General features: G+C 54.4%; 9 protein-coding genes across 9 annotated transcripts; 2 read left to right on the top strand and 7 right to left on the bottom strand.

Moving 5' to 3' along the window:
* Positions 1-2,256: 2,256 nt before the first annotated feature.
* DICSQDRAFT_150136 (CBF-domain-containing protein) lies at positions 2,257-5,479 on the bottom strand (the record flags this gene model as incomplete). The annotated part of the gene is made up of 8 exons (XM_007370287.1): positions 2,257-2,700; positions 2,752-3,369; positions 3,424-3,561; positions 3,617-4,019; positions 4,074-4,714; positions 4,779-5,013; positions 5,070-5,386; positions 5,438-5,479. The coding sequence occupies 8 exons, from the start codon at positions 5,477-5,479 to the stop codon at positions 2,257-2,259; spliced, it is 2,838 nt and encodes a 945-aa protein (XP_007370349.1).
* Positions 5,480-5,808: 329 nt separating this feature from the next.
* On the bottom strand, positions 5,809-6,583 carry DICSQDRAFT_70492 (Redoxin; the record flags this gene model as incomplete). Its single annotated transcript, XM_007370286.1, has 5 exons — positions 5,809-5,916; positions 5,981-6,075; positions 6,141-6,172; positions 6,227-6,360; positions 6,413-6,583. 5 exons carry the CDS (start codon positions 6,581-6,583, stop codon positions 5,809-5,811), a joined length of 540 nt encoding a protein of 179 aa, XP_007370348.1.
* Positions 6,584-6,706: 123 nt separating this feature from the next.
* On the bottom strand, positions 6,707-8,422 carry DICSQDRAFT_92969 (MRG-domain-containing protein). The gene is made up of 7 exons (XM_007370285.1): positions 8,055-8,422; positions 7,746-7,971; positions 7,535-7,633; positions 7,390-7,475; positions 7,114-7,325; positions 6,973-7,057; positions 6,707-6,918 (listed from the first exon to the last, which is right to left on the bottom strand). The coding sequence occupies exons 1-7, from the start codon at positions 8,216-8,218 to the stop codon at positions 6,834-6,836; spliced, it is 957 nt and encodes a 318-aa protein (XP_007370347.1). The 5' UTR covers positions 8,219-8,422; the 3' UTR covers positions 6,707-6,833.
* An 833-nt stretch (positions 8,423-9,255) lies between these two features.
* Positions 9,256-11,758, bottom strand: DICSQDRAFT_92965 (kinase-like protein). Its single transcript, XM_007370284.1, has 5 exons — positions 11,579-11,758; positions 11,238-11,512; positions 10,072-10,835; positions 9,735-10,011; positions 9,256-9,675 (listed from the first exon to the last, which is right to left on the bottom strand). The coding sequence occupies exons 1-3, from the start codon at positions 11,640-11,642 to the stop codon at positions 10,119-10,121; spliced, it is 1,056 nt and encodes a 351-aa protein (XP_007370346.1). The 5' UTR covers positions 11,643-11,758; the 3' UTR covers positions 9,256-9,675; positions 9,735-10,011; positions 10,072-10,118.
* A 3,480-nt stretch (positions 11,759-15,238) lies between these two features.
* On the top strand, positions 15,239-19,182 carry DICSQDRAFT_157655 (uncharacterized protein; the record flags this gene model as incomplete). The annotated part of the gene is made up of 5 exons (XM_007370283.1): positions 15,239-15,305; positions 15,368-15,523; positions 15,598-15,693; positions 18,885-18,997; positions 19,066-19,182. 5 exons carry the CDS (start codon positions 15,239-15,241, stop codon positions 19,180-19,182), a joined length of 549 nt encoding a protein of 182 aa, XP_007370345.1.
* Positions 19,183-19,435: 253 nt separating this feature from the next.
* DICSQDRAFT_183522 (mago nashi) lies at positions 19,436-20,419 on the bottom strand (the record flags this gene model as incomplete). Its single annotated transcript, XM_007370282.1, has 7 exons — positions 19,436-19,605; positions 19,664-19,753; positions 19,824-19,911; positions 19,965-20,028; positions 20,116-20,231; positions 20,312-20,317; positions 20,385-20,419. The coding sequence occupies 7 exons, from the start codon at positions 20,417-20,419 to the stop codon at positions 19,555-19,557; spliced, it is 450 nt and encodes a 149-aa protein (XP_007370344.1). The 3' UTR covers positions 19,436-19,554.
* A 201-nt stretch (positions 20,420-20,620) lies between these two features.
* Positions 20,621-21,485, bottom strand: DICSQDRAFT_92958 (ribosomal protein S10; the record flags this gene model as incomplete). Its single annotated transcript, XM_007370281.1, has 2 exons — positions 20,621-21,348; positions 21,409-21,485. The coding sequence occupies 2 exons, from the start codon at positions 21,480-21,482 to the stop codon at positions 20,697-20,699; spliced, it is 726 nt and encodes a 241-aa protein (XP_007370343.1). The 3' UTR covers positions 20,621-20,696.
* Positions 21,486-21,739: 254 nt separating this feature from the next.
* On the bottom strand, positions 21,740-22,242 carry DICSQDRAFT_70514 (uncharacterized protein; the record flags this gene model as incomplete). Its single annotated transcript, XM_007370280.1, has 4 exons — positions 21,740-21,819; positions 21,883-21,960; positions 22,014-22,084; positions 22,157-22,242. 4 exons carry the CDS (start codon positions 22,240-22,242, stop codon positions 21,740-21,742), a joined length of 315 nt encoding a protein of 104 aa, XP_007370342.1.
* A 4,076-nt stretch (positions 22,243-26,318) lies between these two features.
* On the top strand, positions 26,319-26,706 carry DICSQDRAFT_20953 (uncharacterized protein; the record flags this gene model as incomplete). The annotated part of the gene is made up of 2 exons (XM_007370279.1): positions 26,319-26,411; positions 26,497-26,706. Coding segments are annotated over 2 exons (303 nt in total), but the record flags the coding sequence as incomplete, so codon positions are not given.
* Positions 26,707-27,096: the final 390 nt, after the last annotated feature.

Here is a 27,096-nt window from a genome sequence, read left to right as displayed (position 1 = left end):
CTGGGACCAGTCGGTATCGCTGTCGTCCCCGTTGTCCAACCGGTGAGGGCAGGGTTGGCTCGGGCAGATGTGCCACCGCTGATAGTTGAGGTTGTAGTGTTGGTCTTCTACGGCGACAGGATGAAAGCCGTGGAAAAACGAGCTACAATCCAGGATGGAAAGGTGGGGGGGACAGTGATAAACGGAGTGTTAAACGTGGGAGGGCGCTGGTGCCTGTGAGGTAGTTTCGACCTAATGTTACGACTGACTGTCGAGCGAGTAAGTGGAGACGAGCGAGGCAGGCAGGAGCGCCGACGAGCTCTGATCGCAGTGAGACTGGAGCGGAGCTCAACAGGCAGGACTGGAGACAAGTTGTGTATTGAGCGAAGTATCTACAGAGCGAAATACACGATGGCTTACCTGGAGACAAGAGGTTGAAACTAGAGTCTCCAGGTAGCAAGGGATCCAGCTATATACAGGGAACGAACAATGGGCACTAGAGAACAATAGCGTCGCCATGGGTACAGAGTACAAGGGGTGTAGGACAATAGCGGACGTGGGGACAAAGGGAGCTATTGTCTGTGTGTGGACAAAGGGAAACCGTAGCGAGTAGTGAACAATAAGGAAACGTACGAGGCGGTGGTCCGAATTGAAAAGGAAACGTGGCGCCGTGAGGGCGGTTCGTGACAATATAGACGAAAGGGGAAATATTAAGAGAGAGGGCCGGGGCTAGGAACATAGTCGTCAGGGGGCAGAAGGGGGAATAGTAGTGTACAGGCGGACGACGGGGAAACGGGAAGGTAAGCATAGGTCGCCATCGAACAGGAAGGGGGGTGGAGTGTACACGAGGGCGACGAGAAGCAGTAGTCCAAATAATAAAAGAATAGGGGGTGGGGCGTACCAATGGTAACAACTTGATTGGTACAAGAGATCAAACTGGGGTGCCCAGTGTGAGACCTGTCCTTATATACTAAAGTACAGGGTTGCTAACTAATCAAGGAACAATAGGCATAGGACAATAATGACAAAGTACAAAGGGGTCCTGCGGTGTTGTGACCATGGTGGACAATAGCGAATGAGAACAAAAAGGTCACATGGTGTTGTGACCACGTAGGACAATGGTAAAGAGGACAATAGCAAAGGGGACAATGGAGCTGGGGAGCACGGTGTTGAAACCATGGTAAGTGCGAGTGTCCGAGTTGTACTGTAAAGGGAGAGAGGATGCATGGCATAGAGGATACAAGGAGAAGGGAAAAAGACTCCCCCACAGGGCGGTTGTAACAGTCTGGCTTGACACCTGCAATCTGCGTATCATGGGGATGCCACAAAAACTTATTGATTGGCTGGCTGTACTGTATGTAGTCAAGAAACAGGTCGCACCACTGGCATACAAGCTAGTGCTTCCCAAGAACAAGCAGATCCATCCCATCTTCCACGTCTCTTTCCTCACACCCCACCAACACAGTGATCTCCCTGTGTCTAGACTTACCTGCAAGTATTCTGCAGGACCAGAAACATTTTCAACACTCAGTAGTAGGAAGATATATTACTGATGCTTAGAGAGTATGCAATAATTTGTTAAGACTTATTTATAAGGAAATATATATTATATGTCATTTATATCATGCTCACAAAATCTTTACAAGAACAGCACTATATGATGTGAGTATGGTCCAGCTATTCTTCCTTACGATGGCCAAAAGGTTAGGAGGAAGAGGCAATGACCAGGCACTTAAATGCAGGTGTTCAAAGATTTTCCAGCACCATAAGTATATGCTCAGATAAGTTTGTGTGATCAGTCTGGATCAACTTCAAGGCTTGTGTTAGTATTTTGGTGTAACATACCAGCCTTCACCTTGGCTTTGAAGGTTTGCAGCATAGGCAAGAAATTCTGTAGTGTGACATTTGTTATAGGTTTATACACTTAAATCCTATCATAGTTACACCAAAATACTAACACAAGCCTGGAAGTCAATTGATTAATCACACAAGCTTATCTGAGCATATACTCATGGTGCCGGACAATATTTGAACATCTGCATTTAGGTGCCCAGTCATTGCCACTTCCTCCTGGCCTCTGCTCCAGATCAGGGTCATTGATTACTATTGGATGGTATTTGCATGTTGCTCAAATACATTCATTCATTCAATGGGCCAGTCATAGAATGTTCAACAAACGTTCGACCACCAGAAGCAGATGAAAGGCTACAGTACAGAATACGATCTGCTCACAAGGCAGAGCTTTCAGCGAGTCGAGAAGTTACAAAGAACATAAGCTCAGAGATTATCCTCTGGCCCATCCTCAATAAGCTTCGCATAGTCCTCATAACTTGCAAAAGTGGGCAGCGAGCGCAGCTTCTTCCGTTGCGCCTTCTTCTCATCCTCAACTCGTTTCCTCTTACTCTTACGCTTCTCCTCGGGTCCCGACAGGATCCCACCCCATTCTGTTTCATCTTCCTCTCCGCTGGCGTCAGGGCCATCATATTCGATGAGGCCCGTCGGTACTTCAGCATCAAGAGAGAGAAGATCCTCAGCATCGGAACCCTCTGCAAGGTCGAAGTCTTCGTCATCATCGGTCTCCTCGTCTTCCCTTGGCGGGTCATTTTCCTCCTCATTATCCTCATCCCCGGACAACTCATCCAAGTCGGAAGGCACGTCGTCGCTCTCGTCGTCCGTGAGGCCATCGTCTTGGAGTTCTGATGGCATCGTCGTTCTCATTGCCTACAGAGGTTCTCAGCATGAACCAAGACACGACCCAAGTCGCCAACGTACCTTCCAGATCTCCGCCTCTTCCGCGTCGCTGTCCTCTTCCTCGTCCCCGGCTGGAGCAGGCTTCTGGCCGACGCTGCCCAAGTCGAAACCGCCGTCCTCGCTCTCGCTCTCACCCCCATCGCCTTCTTCCTCGCTTCCATCCGCAACGTCCTCGCCACTGTCCCCCTCGCTCCCCGCCCGGCTCGCCTCAGCCTCAGATACTGACTCCTCAAGATCAGAACCCTCCGCCTCGCCCTTCCCCTTCCTCTTCGCAACCTTCTCCGCCTTCTTCCGGTCCCGTTCCTCCTTCCGTACGAAGTAGGTATGGAAGAACCGCTGGTCAACGGGCACGTCCTCCACCCGCCTCTTCCAGAACTTCTCATCGTTGACCGGAACGCCAAGCCCGGCCTCGCCCTTCACTAGGGTCACTCCGTGCGCGGAGGAGGCGTTCTCAAGCGACGGCTGCATCGCGCTCTGGCCCTTCGGTTTTGGCTTTTTGGGGTTCTTGTAGACGAAACGGTCGAGGAAATGGGTGAGTGTGTTAAGCGAGAGGTCTGGCGAACCGGTGATCGGCGTCGAAGATAGCAGCTGGCGGGCATGCAAGGAGACAGTAGGGTGGTAGTGACTAAGGAGCGGGAGCTAGGCACGATGGTGTGAGCGCAGTATGCAACTGGAACACATAACCTGACGTACAAGTTCGTACATAGGCGACGCGAACGGATGGGCATATTGAGGATCACGCTTTCGCGCATCGTAACCGGGAGCGTCGGATGTGGCTTTTGCCTTCGGGCTGCTCAGTAGTTGTTTCAAAGACGGGGTTGAGCTGAAAAGCTGGTGTAGGTCGCGTTAGGATCACTATAGTGCGCGTACACTCATTCCGACGTACCTCGCCAAGTAAGTACAAGCCGCCGGTAACGAACTCAACGGCGCCTCCAGCGCCGACTCCGCCAGCAAGGACTTGCACGAATCGGCGAACAAACGCCGCGACACGATCTGCGTCATGGTCCGCCTTCAAGGCTTTGAAGAGCAGGTTGAGATATAGAGCCTGCTTGTTCGATGTGCTTAGTCGCGGGTCGATGAGCGAAGCATACAGCGTCCGGTAAAAGCGGTCGCGGAGGGATATCGTGAATGCAGACGACTTTGCCGTGGAGGAAGAAGCCTTGGAGGAAGACGCTACGGGAGCAGAGAGTGTGGTAGATATATGAAGGATAAGTGTAAGGGCCTGTAGCGAGATGTTGAATGTAGAGGTGTGCGTTATCCTGAAAAGCGTGTCTATGTGCTTCTGGAAGCTGCGCAAGAAAAGCGTCAGGACGCGTGTAGCAAGGGCATAGGGAATAACATACATGGCGGAGCTTTCATCGCTCAGGTGCATCTGCGCGAACGGCAACGCGCGGTTGACACCCGTAAGGATCGCACCGATCATCCTGGAGGATGAATCCTCGACTTCGGTGAAGCCAGCCTCCCCCTTGACCTCCTTCGCCTTTTGTTTCTTCTTGTCTTTCCCCTTGCCATCATGTTTGCCCTTGCCGTGGCTCTTCGTCCCCTCCTCGTGACGTCCCTCGTTGTCGCTCGCATCGTCGGAGTCGGTCTTTGACCCAAGGATCTCCTCGAACATCTCGAAGTACATGTCCACGAGAGTGCGCGCGACTACGCGGTCGGCCGTCGAAGGAGTAAGGACGACCTGGTTCAGCGTGACAGCCGAATAGTACCATGCGTGAGAGTTCCAGCGGCCCTCTGTCCCCTTCTCCTTGTCCGACTTCGGGGTCGGCTTCGCTTTGCTCGATGACGAGTCCGCGTCGGTGAAGCGAATATGAGTATGCACGGCAGGAGTAGTTGAGGCCGCCTGTGCGGCTGTGGAAGCAGGAAGGCGGAAGACCAGAGCGCGCACTTCGCGCACGATGACAGCCTTCATCGCTGGATGCGCCTGTAGAACTTGTAGCAGGTGGTATGACGCGCGGGAGCATACAGACTTCTCAGTATCGCCCTACACGCTCAAGACATTAGAACAAATTGAGATGCGTCGACTATCAAACCACAAGGGGACGCACGAGCTTGTTCACAAGGAGACGAAGAAGATTTTGCTCCTGCTCTGGCTGCGCACGAAGAAGGGTGGCGAGGAAGGCAAGTGTTTGCGTGCGGACATAGGTGAGAGGGTCGAGGGAGAACGTCTCCAGGATCTGCAGGATGGAGAAGAAGTACTTCTTCAACCAATCCTCGAAGTACCAGATGAGAAGGTGCGCGTTCGTGGCTTCCGGGTGGAGAAGAGGTTGGTCGCGAAAGTATCTGTGATGATACGCGGAGGCATGAGCTTAAGCAAGGAGGGATGGAGGAGAACGCACTTGAGTTTGCGGCCCGGACCTCCTCCGCCTACCCACCAATCGACTACACAGCGGACAGCCTTGAGACCTTCATCTCTACCGCCCTTTGCACGACCGCGCTGAGCCATAGAGCGCAAGCTTTCGAGGGCGGCGGTGTTGTGAAGGGGGCTCGCCTGAACGAGTAGGGTAAGTGCGCTCAGCCGGTCGGAGAGAGTACCGGTTGAGAGGATGGTCTTGATGAAGTGCGCATCGGATGCGTTGTGCGACACGGTAGAATTTGAATATGTTTTTGTGTCAGAAGCGAGGAGGGAGGCTGCGCGTTCGGTGAGGGAGGAAAGCTGGGACGGGGACGGTTGCTTGAGATCAGCTTTTGGAGAGAGCGGGGATACAGCGGAGTACCATGTTGCAGAAGGGGTGATAAGAAAGCCCATGGTAGCAAGAAGAGGCTTTCCGCACTGCTGCCTGCTGCTGAGTGGAAGCAACTGCGCGAGAGCGAGGGCTACAAGGACAAGTGCAAGCTCCGAAGTGCGAGAGCGAGTCCCACCGAGCGCTTGTCCAAAATTCCTTGACCGGGCGCCTCCTCCCTTGTACATCCCCCTCAGTTCCGTCGACTACATACAGCATTCCCCAGGCTGCAGTGCGTGCGTGGCCACCAGGCAGCACATGTCTTCATTCATTCTGGATATACAGTACAACATTTGACGTGATCATCCTTCGCTACAAACACGACGCCCTACCTCAAGCCGTCCCCCCGAGATCGTCAAACCCACGGCAAGACCTTCTCCGCCCGAGTAGTTGTAATCTGACTGGGCTCAGGTTCCACAGTAACGTAATCAACGGTGTCGCCCTCGGTGACTAGAACATAGCGCTGTGGATCCAGCAGGCTGTAAGCCGATGTCTGTGCAGAGAACCCTCTGGTAAGACTGACACACCTTCGAGCGGGGGGCTCCCAAGAATCCGGACGCGTCAAACAGCATACCAAGCGCACCGGTGAAGGCGCCTTGGTCGTCTGCAATAAAGTGGACAGCTACCAACACACAGCGTCAACCTTGAGAGCATATATGCATGCTGTGTTTCAGCATAGGCACTTACGGGAGTCTGCGCCGAGCTGCTCCTTCCAAGCTCTAAGAGCACCGTTTAGAATCTGCCACCCATACTAACGGATCTATGCAACTCACTTGGCAACGAAGACATCGTTGACCATCACAACATAGATGTTGTCCACGCCTTTCTCCTTGAACTTCTCGTACGCCTTGATATATTCAGGCACCTGCTGACTGCAAGTCCCAGTGAACGCACCGGGGACACCGACCTGTTAAATCATCAGTAGGGTTCAGAAGTAGTAGAGGCTGGGCTCGACATACGAAGACGTTCTTGCCCTTGATGCCCTCAAACGTGAAAGTCTTGTCCGCTGCCTCCTCCTTGACCGGGACCTTGACCGGGAGGGTAGAGCCAACCTTGACTTCCGCTGCGCTCAGGAGCGATGTCGCCAAGGAATGTGCGGTCTTGGTCGCGCCAGAGAGTAAAGAGGCCATGTTGCGAGGTTATGGTTATAGGTGTAGCAGTGAGTAGGAGTTCAGGACAGGGAGTGAGAGGTCAGACGGCAGGCAGAGACGGTATATCTACACTACTCCTACCCCTGACGTCATGTGTGGTGGGCTGCATCTGCTTTCAGCACGAGTACGGCATAGCCCCCGTGACACACAGAAGGAAATATCAGAAACAGTCGACAGCATATCGTACATGGCAACAAGAACAACACGCATACAATCATGCACGGCGCCGTCATGACCGCGAAATGTTTTGGTACGCGATGCTGGCACTCTCGTATTCAGGCACGAAGATCCGATGCCTCTCCTTGACCATCCATCTGGGTACGAATATCAATCTAAACGACCACACCGTGGGCTAAGAGGTCACGTACTGCAGTAACTCGTTGACATAGTCTCTCAACAACGCCACTGATTCCCCGTCCATAGACGAGCTCGCCACCATCTGCGGCAGACTCACTATGTTTGCAGTCAGCCTATGGTACCGCTGGCCCTCCGCGACTCGAACCACGCACCGAGCATTCGCAGAAAGTGTTCTGCACCGTAGATGGCGCTCATCTCTTTCTCCTGGCCAATCTGCACCGTTGGGCCAGTCACGTACTTCTTCCGAATCTCCGCATACTGTGGTCGCTCGAACCTGTAGAGCAGATTCGCGCCGAGTGCTCGGTCGAAATACGTCTGTAGCCCTGCGATGATTGTCGGGAGTAACACCTTCGGGTCCTTCAGCCTAGAACGAAGGAGTGCAACAGGATCAGCATGATAGAAACGCGAGCAACGCTGAAGAGACGTACTGTGCTGAAGTGCCCTGAGAGAGGACGTGTTGTTTGAACTCTTCCAAGAGCTCGAGCACATTGGGTTTCCTCGGAAGACCGACCAGCTGCCATCGCTGCTGAGCAACGATGCTGCGTTGGTACTATCCGGAAGGGCTGCACACACCTGGTTATTCTTCGTCACGGCCTCCCAGTCATCCACAAGCAGCACCTTCAACTGCTCCGGCACGTTCAACTTCATCTCGGGCTTCCTGGTCCCCTCGTCCTGCCACAAACATCGTTCAGTCAGCCTTTGCCAACCCTCGAGCAGCTCTGTCCCGACAGCCCTCCTTCACTCGGCCTCTGCGCACTGGGCAAACGCAGTAAGAAGCACACACCTCCTCTCTACCCCTCTTAGTCCCCCTCGCGCCGTCCTTCCGGCCGCCAGCCCCGCCCGCCCTGCCACCCGCGCCCGCTCCCTCCTTCGTAGCGAGGCTCTTCGCCTTGCTCGAGCTCGCGCTTGCGGCCTGCGCAGCCTGAGACTGGGACTGTAGGGCCTTTTGCAGCTGGATGTTTGTCTCGTTGAACTTCAGGAGGCGCGACCCGTCTACCCACTCGTCCCATCTACGGCCGTGTGCACCCATGAAGCGAGCATCAAGTCAAAGTCAGCAAAGAGGTTTGACGAGGGTAGGAGAAAGGCGACGCACGTCTGCTTCCAACCCTTGTAGTGCACATAATAATGCGGCCCCACGACGCCGGATTGGGTGTTCCTCTCGTCCCACGTCTCCGCTTTGAGGATCTTGGCTTCGTAGATGAGAGGTCCATGGTAGCAGAGCACCCGCTCGTTCACTGTGAATGATTGCGCAGACATCGTTCTCGAGTAGTATCTCGGTGTCGGCGGCTGATATTAGGCTCTCGGAAAGGGTGCGCTCGGATTCCTGAGGTGCCTTGAAGAAGTGAGGTGCCTACAGGGAAGTGGCTCTGATGGGGGACGGAAATGTGTCTTTGTTGAACGTCGATTGAAGCACGGTGGTGAGAAATACAGTCAGGTAGCGCACGAAGAACTGGTTGGCAAAGGACGGCTATGAAGCGCAGTGCTGCGGCACAACAGTGAACGCGAGTCGTAAAGTATCAGAAGCGCGCGTCCTCCCGCGACCTGCGGGCGCCTGTCCCCTTCTTGCTACATATGTCAAATCCAAAGGTGCCCGCGAAGGCAGACACGTACAAAATGCCTTCCAAGAATTACAGCGCCTTGCATAAGTCCGTGAACGCGCGGATTTTTTTCTCTCCGGCGTCTAAACCACCCGACCTGCCTAAAAAGGCCATATCACGGTCACAGGGACTACTCCATGACAGCGCATCACGGCCCCGTTGGTTGACCACACGCATACCCAGGTAAATCCACAATGTTTTGAAGTATGGATATGCGTGCGGTACTTCCATGTCTGTATTTGAGTGCCCATTGGCCCCCAGGGGATCCTGTACCCTGATCTAAACAGGAGGTACCATAGTAAAGGTGCAGTCGCATATACATGATCATGCTCTCACTACGGGCACCGCCTCGAATCGTTCTTTGTCAAAGGGCTGTAGAACCTCTGAGCAAGTACAACTTTCCCATTGCCGACCCTTCAGCGTCCTTTGGCACGCGTCGGCAAAGGGACGACTGTCCCGAAAACAAACCTCCGTTTCACGCGAAGGGATCCCGAGCGCTGCCCGTCGTGTCTGGGCCTGTGACCATGATGTGGCCTGTTCAGGCAGGTCGGGTGGTTTAGACGCCGGAGAGAAAAAAATCCGCGCGTTCACGGACTTATGCAAGGCGCTGTAGCGGAATCGATATACCAACCCGTTATGTACACGATAATTTACATCCAGGAGTTCGTCTTCGCAGTCCAGGGAAATAATGGAGAAGGGCAAGGGAGGGCCATAGACGCATATGCATACGATACCATACTTTGAGTGCGGGCATGGGGGAGATGCGATGAGAAGTTCGGGACGGGGGAGGCATATGCGTCATGGCATAATATGAGGGCAGTGGGCGCAATGGGATGCGCAACTCGTGGAATGCGGTCGATGAACTGCGCACATGATACCGACATAGGGAACGGAGCAACGAGTCAAGGTCAAGGAGTGAGAGGATGATGGGAGCACTGGGGTAGGGGCGGGGTCGGGGTCGGGGAGGGTAGGTGCGCGCGATAATGAGGTACTACACATACAGACTCGTAACTTAGTAACTTAGTCGCACAACAACAATCAGTACAGCTCTCCCTCCGAGAGGGCAAGGAACGAGTCCGCGGCGGGCATAGGGACCGGGGGCATGGTGGGCTTGACCTACAATGATGGTGTGAGTGGATGCCCTTCTACTCCACTAACAGACAAAAAGGACGCACTCGTACTGAAAAATATAACACGGTCGCCACACCTGTCAGCCCATAGAAGATCGCCAAAGCCAAAGCTGAACGATCGAGTCTAGACCACCATAGTGGTCCAAGGGCTGGTTACACCCCGTATCCGCATGTCGTCTTGGTTGTCATTTCGAGAGAAGTGGAGGTGGCGTCCCGCTCATCACGGTCCGAATCGCAGTTGCACATACACATGCGGGACGCCTCCATCTTGCATATCCCTCGCCTCGCCGGGCGCGCTGTCCAAGCATGGCTTACAAGCCTACTGTTCATGAAGCGGCGTCAGATATTGACCGCTGAGCTATACGGCTGGAGCAACACTTACGTCGTAGCTTCCAAGAAGCCTCGTACACACCCCTACCCACACCATCCCTACGCACTGGCCTTCCTCCGCGGATTGGCACGTGCAGCCTGCGCTGCGGTCACAGCGGCAGCACGCTCGGCTGCAGCTGCACAAGCGGAGCAGCTCCGGCAGACACGTTTGCGCTTCCTCGCAGGCTCGTCGGAACCTCCAAGGCCGCTTTCGCCTGGGCGGGCAACACACCAGTCGAATACACCGTCGTACTCGATACCCTGGCGTTCAGCAAGACCACGGAATAGGGAACGAAGGCCTTCGTAGTCTGGGAGGTCGTCGAAGTCGAGACCGCGGACATACTTGTAGAAGATGTCGAACTCGGGTGGAAGACCGACGGTAAGGACGGCTTCGGTCTCGAGCTTCTTGTCACGAATGCGATCCCAAGTTTCACTGACGGTGGAACCCTTGATCTTCCTCCAGGGGAGGGTGCCTCGGAGAAAATAGATGAGCATGTAGGCTAGGGCCTCGAGATCGTCACGGCGAGAGCACTCGACGCCGAGGTGTGTGTTGATGGCGGCGAAGAGACATGTGCCGACGCCGTGGTGGTCGTCCTGGTGGTAGGGGATGTGGGCGCCTGTGCGAGGGTCGCGGAACTTCTTGGCGAGGCCGAAGTCGATGACGTTGACGACATAGTCTGCTTCGCCAGACTCTGCACGCTTGGGGACGACAAAGTTTGCTGGCTTGATGTCACGATGGACGAAGTCGCGGGAATGGATGTACTCGATGCGCGTGATCTACAGGAAGGTGTCAGCACGAGAATCTGCCGAGGATGGCAGAGAAGAAGATGGAGACCGGAAATGAACGTGAGTGCAAGTGGACAAGCGAAGGACCGCACTGGTCGAGATGAGTGGCGTAGCGGAGACAAGAAACATGCGTCCTCGACGCGTATCTCACTTGCAGCGACGGTGGAATGAGCTGCGACGACGCCCGTGAAACATGCGAGCGAACGTGCGAGCGCCGCCGACCGAATGCGGCCAAAAGCTGCGTCATAGGCGCTGAGCAATGGCCGAAGCCCGTTTCATGCCCACCGTCCCCCTACGCAACCCTTCCGCGCCCGACGCCATCGTCGAAAGCGCCAGACAACGCACAGTGGCGTGTCCCTGCTCCAGAGCTCGAGGACAGAGACGGGAACTCACCAGTTGGTCTGCGAGCATGAGAATAGTCTTGAGGGAAAAATGCCTGTTGCACATGCGGAAAAGGTCCTCGAGCGACGGGCCGAGGAGGTCGATGACCATGACATTGTAGTCACCCTGCCTTCCGGACCAGTTGATCCATGGGACACCGGGGCCGCCCATGAGTGTCTTGTAGATCTTGCTTTCCTGCTTAAGCGGGGACGATTTGGCGATGGCTGGCTCGAGCTTGATGGCGACTTCCTTGCCAGCGACGGTGTGTACGCCCTGGAAGACGGTGCCTGCGTTGCATGACGCGTCAGAGTGCGTACAAAGCAACGCCACACAAGGTGAGGGAGTGCACGAACCACAGCCGCCTATGGCGATCTCCTCCTCGAGCCTGTACTTTCCTCCGAAAGTGTATGGGTCCATGACGAGCGGAAACAGATATTTGGCGTGGCGGAGAGTAGTCCGACGCGTCAGCTCCTAGGGCGACGCGGATGATGGGGAGAGGAGGGGAGGGGGACGGGACGACGCGGAGACGTTCGTGGCTGGAGAGGACGACGGTCGAGCACAAGAGAGTCTTCGTCTTCAACCACCAGCACTCTCCCCCAGCCGCCCGCCTCGCCCTTTGCCGGAGCTTTGTCCCGTGACCGCCATCCCCCATTCCGGCGCCTGTTGCCCTGCTCCCAACGCCTCGCCGCTCCCTCAGTCCTCCCCATGCTGCTTGCTGCCACTTCCTCCTCCTTCCTTCTCCACATATCGCTCAAATGTTCACTTCATGACTGTCCATACAGCTTGCTCGTCGTTGACACCGTTTTAGTTGTTCCGTGCGTCAGATCGGCTTGGTATTCGTCCTCGCCCTCGGCTCGCAGCAATGAACGCGTCAATAGCCCTTTCACGGACCTTCCATTCGTCCCACCAACGCTCATCATTCCTCCCCCATTGGCACTCAAAGGGTGTTTCATTTTCACTGTCAGGACGTCTTCCGATGGCCTGAGGGAATGGAGTCTCCCTCCCGGTAAGTTCAAGCTCGAACTTGTCTATCTCATGATATGCCATGCATTTCTGAGGCGCATCCTATGCGCTGCCCGTCAACATTTCTGTGCTATGAGCCATTCAGTAAGCCTCTACATCCCATCCCCAGCCCGTCCGACAAGCTTTCTCCTATTACGTCGCCCTTCCCCACGGGGCTTCTCCTCGTCATTTCGGGCTCAATGATGGGCCTTCGGTTACCGTCCCCTTACCACCCCTTGTCTCGCGGCGATCCTCAGCGTGAATGAACGACACGAGCACTCCTCGCTGATGCCGAGCAGTCGGCACGACTTCCGAGCGCTGACTCTCATGCTTGTCACAATTTTCGCTCGACCGCCGGCCTTGCCTGCCTCCCATACGGCGTTCTTGTCTTCGCCCGTGTCCATCTTATTCCGTCACGAGGACTCTCGGCTATGGGCACTGCTGAGGCCACGGCGACCGCATTCCCACGTCTTCGTATGCTTCGAATTCGCTTGTCCCTCCAGAGCCTCGCTTATACCTCCCGCGGGCCCATGTGCGTTGCTGCCTTTCCGAGATTCCTCTGCGCAATGCAGCTCGTGGGCTATCGCGCGTTCTCGTTGATCCTCTCTGTGTTCAAGTCCTGTTCTTGTTCTCTCATGGGGTCTTCGCCCTTGACGCATGGCATCCATGTGTTTGATGGCGGCATAGGCCGTCCTCGCAAGCACATCTTGACCTCATACGTCTAGGCGCTGATCCCGCATTGGACATGGTGCTTGGTGCAGACGGACGATCCGTCTCAAGATACGGTTCAATGGCAGCTCAACCTCTTTGTGAATACCGCCCAATATGCCCTGCTGTATGTGCGGCATTGCAGTGGGTCGTTCCAGAGCCTCCCTTGAGAGCCATCTCACGAGATCATGGGAACGAGCCGATCCCTGCTCGTCCATCTAGCTACAGTGCCTGCTCAGACCCTTCTGGGATCCCACAAGACCTCTCCGATATGCCGACTTCAAATTTAGAGACTGTGTTCACCATTCTCTTGTAATAGGGGTCGTCGAAGCTCTAATTGTCTCTTGCCAGACAGGCTACTGCCCGTTAGCCTCTACCGCCCGTGACGTACCGCAGACGCCATTCCACGGTTGTGTGCCCGTACGATATTGTCGGCCTCCTTATCTCAGGTCCTTACGATCCTGCGCGCCGGGATGCTTTAGTTCCAACGCAGCATGTACAAGTGTTGTTCGAAGGCTTTCTAGTGAGGCCATGGGTTGCTGTCCTGGCTAGCCGATCTGCAGCTCACCCCTGCGTAAGTTATTCTAGTCTTGATTCAAGCACGCCTGTAGACCTAGTATCGTCTTCCTCCATCGCCCATGAGCTTCACAAAGGCCTCGAAATAGACAATGGCACGCGGAACGGCGCTAGCTGCACTCGCAGGTACCCTTCTCGACCCTTAATCGTGGGACTCGTGTAGACCGTGTCCAATTGAGTCATCCATGCATATGATACTGTAGTAAGTGCCGCCGTTGTACGCTCGGTGTTTCGGCGGGAACTCTTGTAAGACCTGCGAAGTTTTACCTGTGAGCTTCCATCAACAGAATGCTTCTGCTGTGCGGCTCAGCTGCCTGAATCGTTAGGTACTCCCATGCTCGGCAGGATATCTTTGACGCCGTTTTCGCGGACGGCTGACTACTATGCGGGAAATCCGCCGTTTATAATCCGCCGTTGGTCGGACCGCTTCAGTGCAGCAACATCCATGGCGTTTGCTCACTTGTACCGCCCGAGCAAGCTGGTCCTTGGCATACTGGGCCTCGTCCCCGTGCAATCGACATAATTCCTGGAAGGGACTCACTGTCAGGCACCACTTCGCTCAGAATGCGGCCCAACTATCGAAGGTGTCAGATGCTCGTGGAGAGTCAACCCGGACCACCGAAATTCAGGTCCGCTTCGACAAGGTATGTGCGGTGTATAACATCGCTGAGAAAGGATCGCTGACTCTGCTTCCGCGACGCGCGCAGGGACAACGCTCACGCGGCTGCTGCGCCGTTCCTTGTCAACTGCCATCCGCGGTGTGCGGCTCACAATTCGGTCATGGCAATGCCCATTTGACATGACACGACTATCGCCGAAGAGCGCACGGTGAGTTCTGGTTCCTGTCATTCATGTTGATACAGATTAGTCCCTCAGAAGTCCATCATCCTTGCCAGTCCAGCTGAAACGCATATGATTGGTGGGCTCGATCTTGGCCATATCCCACTAATACGGGGAACAGTATGTACCGTGTCATGACCACACCCGGCCTTGTTTTCCCTTGACGTTCCTAAGTTGTATTCTCACACTGTGGGTCGGCAAAACGTACGTTGCATGAATCGCAGGCAATAGGAATAGGAAGCAGCCGCCGGCAAGCGCTGTCGCAGCCTTTCCATCGCCGTATACGGCCTGTCGTTTTTTGTCATTCTCATCCTGCCTCAGGGATGACCTCAATTACAACAGTCATTTAGGCTCTCGAAGCGAAAAGGATGCTGTGTTCTCGATGTTCTTTGGACGCGGCAGTATTTGAAGGAGTTCTACCAGAGCACAATGCCGTGAGTGAGTCGCTTTTTTCACAATTCCACGGCATCACAGGCACCCATACATGGGCGGGTTCCTTAAGGCGCTTGCAACCCCAGTGTTGGCGGCTAGATGACTCTGGCCTTCTACGACCATCGTGTATTGTGGCAATTGAACATACTTCTCGGTCCACGCGGTGCCCTGGCCCTGGCATACAGAGTAATGCTTTCACCCGGCGGTACGGAGAACGTCGGACATTCTTGCCATTGCCGTCCCCCGCTTGTCGTTCCGCTTCGAGCATCCGAACAGTGGAGGATGGAAAGCCGGAATGCATTCTGGGCCGTCGCTCTGGATTTGGAGGGCACCACAAGCACATATCCCTATAAAGCCTGTGTATCGACTGACAGTCTACTCAGAGGTCCTGGATCTCCCCTTCGTGCTCACAAGCTCTACCTAGCAGACCCGCTTCCTTGTACTCACGATCCACTATGAAGGCCTTCTGTTTTGCCCTCGTCTCTGCTGCCATCGCAGCGACCAGTTACGCGTCTCTTCTCCGTGAGTTCTCGCTTTTCCTCCTCCCCATTGTAAAGTCTTCGGCTGACGGTAGTTCTTGAAAGCTCGCGACCAATCTTTCTGCACTGACGCAAAGACGGTCTCTACCACCACCATCGCTGTCGGGGACAAGGAAGTCGAGCTCACACAGCTCTCTTGTGGCACGTCCGTTACCAAGCGTCAAACCGCGACGCCGATTCCCAATATCTGCGGCGAAATTTGTGCGTGGCCGGCTTCCTACAAACACGTTATATCGTGCTAGTTGTTGCATGAACTGATTCTTTTGCTGGTGCAGGTCAGAACGTGTGCAGCGATAGTGGTAACCTCCCTCCGACTACGGAGGACTGCCAGACCATTGTTGATGCGATCACTATCCTCAATGGCTCCGTATGTAAGTCGACCCACCTCCTGTTAGAGGTTCACGTCCCGCTGTATCATTTGACGACGCCCGAGAGTCCTGTCCGTGACAATATCCTAGTTCTGGTCCGACTCTTTGAACACTTTCCGCGACGCTAATACTACTTGATGCAGCGCCGACTTTCACAGTTGATGGAGGCCATGCTCAGACGCTGACCTTCGGAACGTGCCGGTTCTTCTTCGAGAACCTCGCCCTGGACAGTGTGGAAAACTGCTGGCTTGCCTTCGTACGTCTCTCGACTCATGCTTTCTTCCAACACTTCACTGATGCTGCCTGAATTTGGCACGCAGGGCCAAACCGCCGCTGCCGCGGGGTCGGCTTGCTTCCCGCCCGTTCAGCCTGTCCATTCCGAGGGGCTCTGCCTTTCTGCCGATGGTCTCTGGCAGGTTGGGTGCGTATAGTTGTCATTGTATGGTTTCATGTCATATACTCACATTCAACTGGCTTCTAGTGCCGCTCACTCTTGAGCATAGTCCAGTTGACGACCCTGAGATGTTGTGGAATATGTAGCTTCTATATTTCTGGGAATATGTTGTACATTGGGTCGATAGGTCAATATACTCCGGTGACGTCTATGTATACGAAAGTGTGATGACCATGTGTCGATTGCCTCCGACGGCCTCTTAGGCTCATGACGAGGTCATCTCTGTTTAGCGTATACGGTGATATCGGACCTTTCCAAGTGGAGCCTCAGATCTTGGAAGTTACTAAGCCTTCGCAACCGGCTACTATGCGCTGCCTGACCTGCATCGTCAGTCCAGTCGATGAGTCGTGCTGGCATGTCGAGTCGCTGCCAATAGAGCCTGATCCCGGCTCTATGCTATTTATTCATTTCAATTCAGTATCATATCCTGTACAGTGAGCCCTCCGCGATCGCGTAAACTATCCGATTGTCGGGAAAGTATCGAGTTACAGACCGTCCCAGTTCCAGCGGTCCTTCGCTCATGAGATATGCAGCGTGTGTGGATACGACACCCGGGGAGGCTGTGCGAGCAGTTGTCCGGTCGCACAGCTGTGACATCTTCCGTTGTGGGAGTATCCGATGATCTCACTACGCCTACCATTCGTTCCGAGCTCGTAGTCTGTGAGCACTCTCAAAGGACAGCTCGTACCAGCGAGTCTGGCACCCTAGGACGACGGAGAGCCCAGGCACCCACTATTCCCGATGAATTGCAGTCCTAATGCCGGTGGATGTAGAATGCCTCTTGCCCCCGCAGAGCACCCGTCTCAGGTGCCTGCGCCTCACAGGGGCGGACATGTGCAGAGACGTCGGTTCGAGGGGACGTTTCTGGACAGTGGTGAGAACATCATTGGCTTCATCTCTCTTCGCCGTCGCGGCATCTAGATAGATCTTCACTGCCTGCCATCTATGAAACGGCAGACATCACCATCTCACCCTGTTAAGGTAAATACTACACTGAGCACTCCATCAACATGAAGATTCGGAAAGATTATTATTTTCATTCAGGCGTCTCTAAGTCTATGACAGCAGAGCGATCCCGCCAGTACCTACGCATCCGCGAGAAGCCCTCGGTGCCTTACTTCTAGTTCCGTGATCCCACGGAGCATAGCTCCGAGTCCAGCGATCCGTTCTGGCCGACATCCGGACCACTACCACAGCCGCCTCAAGACACAATCAACACCGGCCACAGTGCGTTAGCTCCCTCTATCAGGTTCCTACTTCTCTGCTCCGTCAGCTGGCTGTCCAACCTGGGACTTTGCTCGCTTCCACGGGATGTCCCGAGTAGGAGACTGCGCGGAACGAATAAGCTTTGGCAAGTCTCCACAAAAAGTTAGGGCCGAAAGCCTAATTGAATCAGAGAACAGGAAAATGAGCTGAGCACGCATGGTCCGTCCAAAAACTCTCGTAAAGCACTCAAGAGTTGTCCAGCATGCTCAGCCACGGGACATCACGTCCTAGGCACATCCCGGTTGTATTCAATGGCACGATGGGTGGGCCAAACCGCCCTCCTCCCGACGTCCTCTTCTCCCATTCTTTTCTTCGGATGCGTGTCGTCCACCGCGCGACATCACATCAGGTCCCTGGCCTGGACACATTGCTTGACGTTTTCATCGCTTCATGTCTCTTATTTTCACACGTCCCTCGCCTGTAGCCGGACGCCTGCTCGATAGCAACCGACGTCCAAGCCAGCGAGGCAATATATCGTCGGAGGAAGGGAGACGAAGCCCCGTATAAAAGGTAGCATATGAGAGGACCTATCGCCGCCGTCGGACGATCCAAACCCCAGAGACTTTCTACGACGTCACGCAGGCTCAACCCAGCCGCAGGCCACATCCGACCATGACTTCTGCCTGGACAGCCATCCTCGTCCTCCTCGCTTGCGCAGTGAGCAGCACTGCGCTCACGACGCCGCATTTTGTTGGTATGGCCAACTCCCCTCTTCCCCTTCATACAGAACACGCTGACCTGACACGTATATTATCAGCTCGGCAGGCATCTGCCACCAACTCGAGCAGCCTGTGCACTGCTGCCGGCTTAGAGCCCAATGCGGTCGCCGCCGCCTCGCTCACGGTCGGCAACGGGACGATCGAGTTCGGGCAATTTTCCTGCGAGGCACCCGTCAGTTCTACTTCACCTGGCGTGGCCGCGCATGACTGCGCCGCATTGCCTGGGGTTTGGAGTTGGCTCGACGGCATCCTCTACTTCTTTTTCCCTTCCCTCGACTGCGCCAAGGCGCCCCCAGCGAAGCCGACCACGTCAACCAAAACCGTGACGAAGGCTACGACTGCGACCAAAACCGACACCGTGACCTCAGTCTCCGTATCCTTGATCACCAGCGTCTCCGCCACGACCGCGACCGCGACCGAAGTGACGACCGCCACTGCGACGGAACTCACTACACTCACAGATACGGAAGTGACGACGGCGACGGACCTGACCACGGTGGTGTCGAGCGCGACCGAGACCGACGTAGTCACCGTGACCACCACCGCGTCGGCGGCAGCCCCGACTGAGACGGGGACGAACGTCTGCGGCGCGATCTGCACCAACGTCTGCAACGAGTTCGGACAGCTCCCGCCCACGACGGATGATTGTCAGGCGCTCGTCAACTCCATCACCATCCTCAACGGCCAGATCAGTGAGTCGTCTCTGCAGTACCCGTCCCGAGCACGCTCTCACAGCCCACGGCCACCCCACACAGGTCCGACGTTCACCGTTGACCCGAACCACGTCCAGACGATCACGTTCGGGACCTGCAGGTTCTTCTTCGAGAACCTCGGCCCAGACCCGCTCACATACTGCTGGCTCGATTTTGTAGGTGTTTTCCCAGATTGGACATGTCGGGAGAACGACGGACTCACTAGTTACACTTTCCTTCATAGGTTCAAATTGCTTCCGCGGCCGCTAGCCAATGCTTGCCGCCCACCCAACCCGTCTTGTCTGAAGGCCTTTGCATCGCCAGAGATAGCACCTGGGAAGTCGGGTACGTGCCATTCTGACCAAATGTCTTAGACGGAACTAACTATTCGGTGCCTAGTGTTGCACATTCCTGAGTATAAAGCCTATATGGTCAACGATTGACCTGATGCCGGACGATGTGGATAACTTATCTGTACTCCTGTTTGACACTTGTAGTCATGTCACGAAGCAATCTTGTAATTGTGGACTAGGCGTATCAATATAGGTTAGGGTTCCAACTCAAAACCATAGGCCAAATCGACGCGAGGATAAGCTGTCACACAGCGAGTTGGACAAGCAAGTACAGAAACATTCATTCAACACCACCAATTTACGATAAACAGACAGAGAGAGACTACGACACAGGCGTGAAGCCAGTCGCAACCGGGCGTTGGTGACCAAGCCAAGCCCTTTTAGATCGGCTTGATCTTGAAATGGAGGGAGATCAGCGAGAAGATCAGGCACTGTCCATACACATATTAGCATCTGAGACCAAGATAGTGATGGTGTATCCGAACATACCTTCAGGTCCTGCACCAAATAATAGAACACACGCAAACCCTCCGGATCCTCACTGTCCGCGACATCAACCAACGAGCCAATCTTTGCAGTCTACAAGCATGCGCAGATACACGTAAATGAGCACAATGCATGCCACAGTACATGACCAGCGGGAGCGCACCTCGAAAGCGATGTGGTCGTTGCCAACGCGGATCTCGAGCTCCTGTTTCCCAACGATGTTCTTCTTGGGCCAATTGGTATCGTCTTCCCTGAGCTGGTTTCAGCAACTATCACCCGCGATTAGGTAGCAGGGGACGCTCACTTGGTGATCTCGCTCGACTCGATGATACGCTTGAGCTCCTTTACGACAAGTGGGCCAACCCACACTAGTGCAGTACCAGAGCATCAGCCCAATCCCAGTTCCTTATATGACTGCGTATGTCTCGGACTGTCAGGAAGACGTAGCCACGTACTCTCTTTGCGGATGAGACTGTCATTGCGGTAGTTGGAGTTGTTTGCGTAACGAAGGCGTCCGTGGGAGTACTCGAACTCCAAGAACTCGTGGCCGTGCTTGCCAGAGTGTCCTGTGCTGCAAATCCAGTCAGCATTGTTGGTCTGGCGGCGCATATGGCGCGTGAAAACAGGCGCAAGAAGAGAAGGGAGACTTACTAGTACCTGCAATGAGGCGTGAGCAAGACGTCAGTCCTGCACACGCCGGGAGGTCATCTTCGTGTCTTCGCACCTAAGGTAGAACGGGTCGTTTTCGTAGGAGGTCATTGTGAGGCGTCGATGGGCGGAGAGTGGATGGTGGTGGTCGAAGACAGCGTTGACGAACCGTCTAGACGCCCGTGTCAGTTCTTTCCCCACGTGGCTCCGAACAGCGAATCAAGAATGTGTCGAGAACATACGCGCGAACGTAGCAGCTGGTGTGATATCGACACACAGGCGGGCATAGCAGGAGTAATACCCGATGGTAGTCTATTGATGCGTATATTACCTGGACAATACAATCCAGGGGGATGTCGATGCAGTAAAAGCGTAGAGGACACAGGAACTATGAACTCTTCTTGTCGGCCTTGGGCGATGTCTTCGCCACCGCACCCTCCTTCGCAGCCTCCGCCGCACTCGCCAGCTCCTGCTTCACAATCTGCTCGCCCAACGCCTTCACCTTCTCGCGCCGCACCTGGTCGTCCAACCGCAACGAACCCATGACCGCCTCCAACGTCTTCTGGCCCACGCCCACCGGTGCCCGCCTCCACTGGACCGTCCGCAGGCCGACGCCCGGCGCGATATGCCTCTCGAGGTACTGCACGAGCAGATCCACGACCTCCGGGTTCGCGTCCCACGCCTTCACGACGCGCTTGTGCGTCCTCCGCTCAAAGTTCTCCTGAGACTTTTTGTGGACGAATGGGCCGCGCAGGACCGTCCATAGCCTCCTCTCGGTGGGAAGATGGACCGGCTTTGAGATGGGGATGCCGAGCGCAGTGGCGGCGTGACTGGCGAAGTGGACGAAGAAGTCGAGGAGCTTGGGATGGTACGAACGGAAGTGCAGGGTCGCGACGGGGATGCCATGCGTTTTGGGAAGGTAGAATGGGGGGCGAACGCTACGTCCATGGACGACGCTTGCTGCGTATTGAGCTTCTGTCAGTCTCTGGGGCGGCAATGCTGGCGTGTTGGCGGAGGACGACGCGCTGGAGGCAGCAGGTCTAGAGACGCGTGAGGTCGAATCCGCAACGTCAGGTCAGTCTGAAGTAGACGGAACGCACATCGCAATTGTGCTCTGGAGACGAGCAGCTCTCTGTGCCGCAGAGATTGCGCTTCTGGGCGACCTGGAGAACATGGCTGCTGAGGGAGGCGTGGGGGGACCTTGGCTGGGACAGTAGACGGTGGACGGTGGACACCGTCACCTGCACACGCAGAGCTGTCGGGCGCTAACGGCTTCTCACCCTATTATAGAAACTGCCTCTTTCCCCGCCACTCGCATGCTAAATGGTGAACCAATAACATACACGACACATGCTAGTCGAAAACATGTAGAACAGAGCTCAGTATAGCACAATTTTCTCAATATCGCCTCGAAGCCCTCTTCGGCACCACTCAAGTGAACTCGATCTGCCTCTCCAGTAACTTACGAATCACGCTGACTATCTCCTGTCGCGTGTTGACTGGAATCTCTTCTGAGACACACGCAATCAGTATCTGTCTCCTCACTGATACACCGAAACAAACATAATCTGTACCTTCAGCCTGAGGAAGCAATTCAGCAAGAAGTGAGTCGACGGAGACGCCGCCGTTCCCTTCGGCGCTCCGAGCCATTTCTGTCCTCTCAGAGGTGAGCACCCCTCCTTGCGTCCAGCTGTGGTTCAAATACCTTTGCTCCTGTCCTTGAACCGGTCGATCCATCCGCTCTCGTTGAGCTCGCGTGCCAACCGGGAGCATATCCTGTGGCATACGATGTTGTCAGCTCCTGTCTAATTCATCATGTTTACCGGCCAAACCAATCGAAGCGCGCACCTGTCCCAGTCGCCGTTCTCTATCATACGCCGTCGCAAAGGTCCGTAGAGTGCCGCAGCCCGTCCGTCCTTGTGCGCAGGCGGCATGGCAAGTTCGGGTTCGGCGTACTTACGGAGGTGGCGGTCCTCGCAGTAGGCTTAGACTCCCGGTCCGCGTCCGCTGCTTGCCGTTCCCTCGGCCCGCTGCCCGAGCGCCCGCACCTTCGCCCTCTACCGTCCATCAATTGACTCATCAATGGATGACTTTCCATAAGCTATCTACGGCTCTACGGACGTCCGTAAATCTCTAAACAGACCGATTTGGGCAAGGGGCAGTGTTGCCGACACCAGATCTGAACTCCGCTGATGAAATTTAGGATACGGACGTCAAAATCTAGGAGGGGGGTCCGACCCCCCTTTCTAAATCTCTAACAGGCCGTAGACAGTCCGTAGACCTCGGCATACGGTGCCGTGACCACGAGAAAGGAAGGAGCCATCATGACAAAGCGAACTGCATGCCAAATACAGACATGACATAAGCCACTCCAGTCACGTGCTGATGATGAGCAGAACATGCCGCCTGTTTAGCGCCCAAGATCCACAGACTGTTTCAAACCCCGCCTAGAAATCTACGGACGTCCGTAGAGCCGTAAATCCTTATGGAAAGTCGTCCATTACCTCCATACACAGGCTCATCTCTGGCCCATCGGTATGTCCTCCTCGAGTATAGTGCAGGGAATCAAATTTGCGGCTCACAAGACAGAATACCATACGGCACGTATGCTAGGCGACTCTCCTTCAGCTTCATCAGCGATCACGAATTCAAGTTTCATTACAGCATACATAGCAGAACCCCGCGATAGAAGTAATTGTGTCAGGGCGGCAGTCCGCTACACTCTGGGCAGGCACAGGCCAGGAGGATGGTAGACTATTGGGAATCAGAGGACACATCACCTGTCCGGTGTCAGCTGGGTGACGAACTGGTCGAAAAACGAAAAAGTCGAGTCGCAGGCCGACTGAGGGTCGACTGCTCCCGTAAACGCAGTGCGCTTTGCCAATTGAAACAAATTTGGTGTCAGTACACATGTATACAGAAACGTTCTGACATGATGATGTGTAGAGAAGGACACTTCGATGTTTGGATATGTGGGCGCCGAGCGCTTCAAGGGGAGAAGTTTACCATCTGATAGAGACCGGCATTTTTCATAACGACCCACTCTACTCACCTCGCTCAAGATGACTTGTACTGACATGCTCTACGATACTGCAGAGAAGCTACAAGTATCTCTCCACCCACTAACACCGACTGGAGAATGGCCTTCACATGCTCGCAGCTTGTCTGATTTGCTGCAACACCCCGCTCACCATCCGTCGATCCTTACCGACCCTACGCTTTCTACCAATCCGAACGGTAAGTATTTCTGTGCACACAAGCGGAACGCTGCTTATTAACTGTATGAGGAAGAAATGCATAGCAGTTTGTCCCGGTCAATCCACTCAGTCGTCAACTATTTGTTTAGGTACCCCGAGCTCCAACCCCTGACCGATCGTGGATCCCTCTGGTTATTGGTGATTGCGTGTGTCTTCCGTAAGACTGTTCCAAACTGCTCGGTGTTGTGAGTTCGCTGTTAGATACTCGACCACGCTCACTAATGCCATTATTACGATATACCGCAGTATCAATAGCAGATTCGCCCTCCCGAAGCTGGATGGTGCCAGCAATATGCTAAGGAATAGGGAGGCGTTACTGCTTGGTCTCATTCCATTCACACGGAACGGTGAGTAGCGCGGACGGAGCTGTTATGGGTATGCGCCCTGATGACAGATGCAGCAGACGGCGCAACATGGAAGGCACATTCGCTTCAAGACGCTCACAGTGACACCTTAGAGAGCACACATTCGTCTGCTATAGCCCCCGAAGATTGTGATGGACTGCCCGGTATCCTAGGTCGCCCGTTGACGGATGCAGGAGACTGTGTAACCCCTCGGGACGCTCACAGTGGCACATCAGCAAGCATACAATCATCTGCTACAACCCCCCAAACTAGTAATGGACTATCTGATACCCTATGTCAGTAGTCATCCATGCTAGTGCTTCGACTCAAATTCTAAGATAGGATGCTTAACAGCTGAGACAGCGGGCGCTGCCGTGGCCGATGAGTTGCACAAGATTTCAGCAAGTATTCCTCAAGCACACTTCACGTCTTCGACAACATATCCCATTCCCCTAATCCCAATGTTATGCATTGCAACTCGCGCTGACATCGTACCCCTGATGTGCAGCGCTATGCATCAACGCAAGGCGCTTGGCTGTCAAGATATCCCCGTATTGGGCATCACTCAAAATCAAATCGAGTCGAACTCCACGCTCCAGGTACTGGTCGGATGGATGGAGGAGTCACAGAGCAATGACGTCGATCACATGGTGAATACCAGCGTGTTGAGGCCGGTTACGCACAGTTAGTTGACGTGCATTTGAAACAGATGCATATCGCAACTTCGCTTAGTGCGAAGATGCGGACTTCACCCGATTACGGTGTATTCAATCTCCATGATCAATCATCTGCGTTGGCTTTCTCCGACTTCCTCATCCGAATAGGCCTGCACTTCGCCACAATATCATCAAGTCTCCCCCTTGAACGAGCGGTTCCTGGGGTGGACTGTGAATGCATTCATCATTGGAGGGATGGCCCTATACTGGAAACTTTGTCTGAGGACCAACTAACTGACGAGTGGATAAGAGAGTGGAATAGAGAAGTTTACGACTGCAGGTTTGTTCACTCTCCGATGTTCATCACAACAACGCGTTGACGTTACATATTAGAGCTTCCTTGTACAACGAGGGACATCTCGATTGTGGGTTCATGAGTCCTACATCTTGGCAGTCGTGAGACATAGTCATTGTCCCGCGTCCGCACGTACTGAGGTCAGCTGGCAGACTTCGTTGGCCAACACGATCTAATCTGTGGTAGGCTTCCTCCTCGAACTCATCAAAACAGATAAACTTAGTAATCACGTCTCAGGCTCCTTGAACACGACCTGAAGAGCGATCAAGAGGCCGTACCGGGAAGCGATCATTCGGGAAGCGGGGGTCCCGGTATAATAGATTGGATGCTAGATCATAGCGTAATCCCCCTGCCGCTTCCCAGGGCTTGCGACGGACCAGTGTATGACGAATTTCAAGAGAAAGTACGCCAGTATCTGAAAATCTTACGTAGTACAACTGGCTCATGGATGCCGGTGAGTAGCACCGCTCTTTTGACCCCTTGCCGTCAACTCACGCCTGCAATTTTACACGAAAACAAAGGAGAATTCCGATATTTACGCGCTGGCAACTGTAGTACTCGAGACAACTGTTCACCTAGAAGGCGAATGTCCCACCCTCGAAAGCTGGTCATGGCCTTGGCGTCACCTCGCTCAGTGGGCTTCCCGAGAGGCCTCAGATGCTTCTGGAGTGCCGACAAAGTATTTGTAAGTTTTAAATTTGCGATTACTATGTCTATGTATAATACCACTGAACAACTCCAGCATGAAGGTTCCTGTCGAATACCTCAGATCCACAGAATGCGACGAATTGGCACAAGCGTATTCCCTGGTAACAGTCAGCACTGATACTCAGGCACTGGGCCGTCAGGTGCTTCCCTACTGCACGATCTATGCCAGCATGGACCAATATGCACGCGTCATTCGTGAAGAGTTCAGGGCGCGTCGCGATGCAGTCCTCTCCGGGAGAGATGCTGTGCACTCTCTAGATGACATCAGACCTCTGTGGGAGTTCTCAAAAATCATGAGCCAGGAGAGGGAAACTATGTCCGACACACGGTACAGTTATAGGCACATGCAACACTTGTCTAGCGCCTTCAAGCACGCATACGAAGTGCGAATGCAGGATTACAGGACTCGATTGTTGAGATATCCTACTGGCAGTGTCGTGGATGCATCTCTCGCCATAATCGCTCCCCTCAATGTAGATGGTCAAGCCGACCAGGGGTTCCTGGATTCCATCACATTCTATCAACTTGGTGAGCGCTCCTTATGGTTGCGACTAAAGGGTTCGACTGATACCCCTTGACTAAACAACAGATGATCCTGTGAACTCCTCGAGCCTACACCTTCCTCTACTGATCGTGAACCACCAGCGGCTTGGCACTGAGCTCGAAGTTGCGACTATCAACGAGCAACGGATGGGATGTACCAGTGCCGCGCGCTTCCTTGCTGCGCTTGGCATATTCGACTTCCCGGTGTATGGCCTTGCGACGTATGGTACAAAAGGCCTGGTATGCCAGGCATGGTACTCACAATCGGAAGGCGTAAGTCTATCTTGCATGAGGGTATCTCAGGCTTGATAACACTCATCGTCAGTGCTGCTTCATCGTGGATGTCGACCGAGATGGCACCGAGTTCGACATAGCTGAAGAAACTGGAATCCTCCGTTGTGCCGACTTCTTCGGCATGGTAAACAGGAGCGCGGCGGATCTACTCGCCCGATTCGAACAAGCCAAGCCATCGTTATCAGAGCGTTTGAAGTCCGAGGAAGGCAGGGCGTCGCTCAGTTGGACCTCACGGTCGCAGCTGGAAGAAGTGTGGCCAGGAGGCATCCCACCGGAGGTAGACGGAAGGGACCTGGAGGTAAATGAGGGGGACCTGAAGGTAGACGAAAGGGACCTGAAGGTAGACGAAAGGGACCTGAAGGTAGACGAAGAGGACCCGGAGGTAGACGAAGAGGATTCGGAGGTAGACGAAGAGGACCCGGAGGTAGACAAAGAGGTCTCGGAGTGAGACGGTTGCTCGAATACTAGCCATGTACAACAAGTGTATTGGGTTGCCATAATTTGGATGCTCTGAAGCTCAGTATCCTCACACCAGCGCAGCCCATCGTGACTAGCGGAAAACAAGAGCGGGAAGTGGTGACTGCGCCCGCAGATCATATTGTTGAAACCCTACATACCATCCTGATTGGAT

Source organism: Dichomitus squalens (genome assembly GCF_000275845.1).
Source record: "Dichomitus squalens LYAD-421 SS1 unplaced genomic scaffold DICSQscaffold_64, whole genome shotgun sequence".
Taxonomy (NCBI): domain Eukaryota; kingdom Fungi; phylum Basidiomycota; class Agaricomycetes; order Polyporales; family Polyporaceae; genus Dichomitus; species Dichomitus squalens.
Note: the sequence above shows the minus strand (reverse complement) of the source record. Positions and strands in the feature narration are given on the sequence as shown.